The sequence below is a fragment of the Penaeus monodon genome, chromosome 23 (genome assembly GCF_015228065.2).
Source record: "Penaeus monodon isolate SGIC_2016 chromosome 23, NSTDA_Pmon_1, whole genome shotgun sequence".
NCBI classification, from domain to species: Eukaryota; Metazoa; Arthropoda; class Malacostraca; order Decapoda; family Penaeidae; genus Penaeus; species Penaeus monodon.
Genome location: NC_051408.1, coordinates 17,700,662 through 17,701,236, shown reverse-complemented (window position 1 = coordinate 17,701,236; position 575 = coordinate 17,700,662). Strand labels below are relative to the sequence as shown.

At 41.0% G+C, this 575-nt stretch overlaps 1 protein-coding gene across 2 annotated transcripts in view; it reads left to right on the top strand.

The window, feature by feature from the left end:
- The window catches only part of LOC119587849 (WD repeat-containing protein 37-like), a gene marked incomplete at its 3' end in the record, with an annotated part of 35,088 nt that overhangs the window by 26,457 nt on the left and 8,056 nt on the right, over positions 1-575 (top strand). For both annotated transcript variants that reach the window (XM_037936554.1, XM_037936553.1), the window contains 1 exon segment: positions 1-200. This exon segment is cut by the window's left edge and continues 56 nt beyond it. In XM_037936554.1, the coding sequence (XP_037792482.1) occupies positions 1-200 (200 nt within the window).

Below are 575 nucleotides of genomic sequence, written 5' to 3'. Positions count from 1 at the left end.
TGGAGGCATGATGGGAGTACGTGGTGATGGTGGTGGAGCTGCAACACTCCGCACTCCCTTGAGAGAGCTGACAGGACACACCAGTGTTGTTATTGCTGCTGACTGGCTGCCAGGAGGAGACCAGGCTATTACTGCTGCGTGGGACAGAACGTCTAATCTTTATGATGCCCACACTGGAGAGCTGCTTTCACAGTTGATAGGTAGGATGGAAATTTTTTCAGTAGCTTTGTCTTTTCCTTGGTGGTATAGGGAATGAGTACCTCTCTTTTGTTATGGATACCTGTTTAGACTTTAATTAAAATAATGACTTTTTAATGGCAGACTCTGAATGTCTGTATTCTTAAATGTGAAGTTCACTGTTGAAATGTGGTAAGCAACATGGGTCTCTGTTTTTGGGTATTTCTTGCCTTCTAAGTATTGAAGATGGCTGATGCAAGCTTTCAGTCTAAATTTGGAGAGAAAAATTCCTGTGTTTAATTAATGCATAAAAAAAAAAACAATCAAACTGTGGTTAAATGACTCTCCCAGCTACATAGCCTCTTCCTTCTCTCTTGTTTATGGTTCATCTACATGTA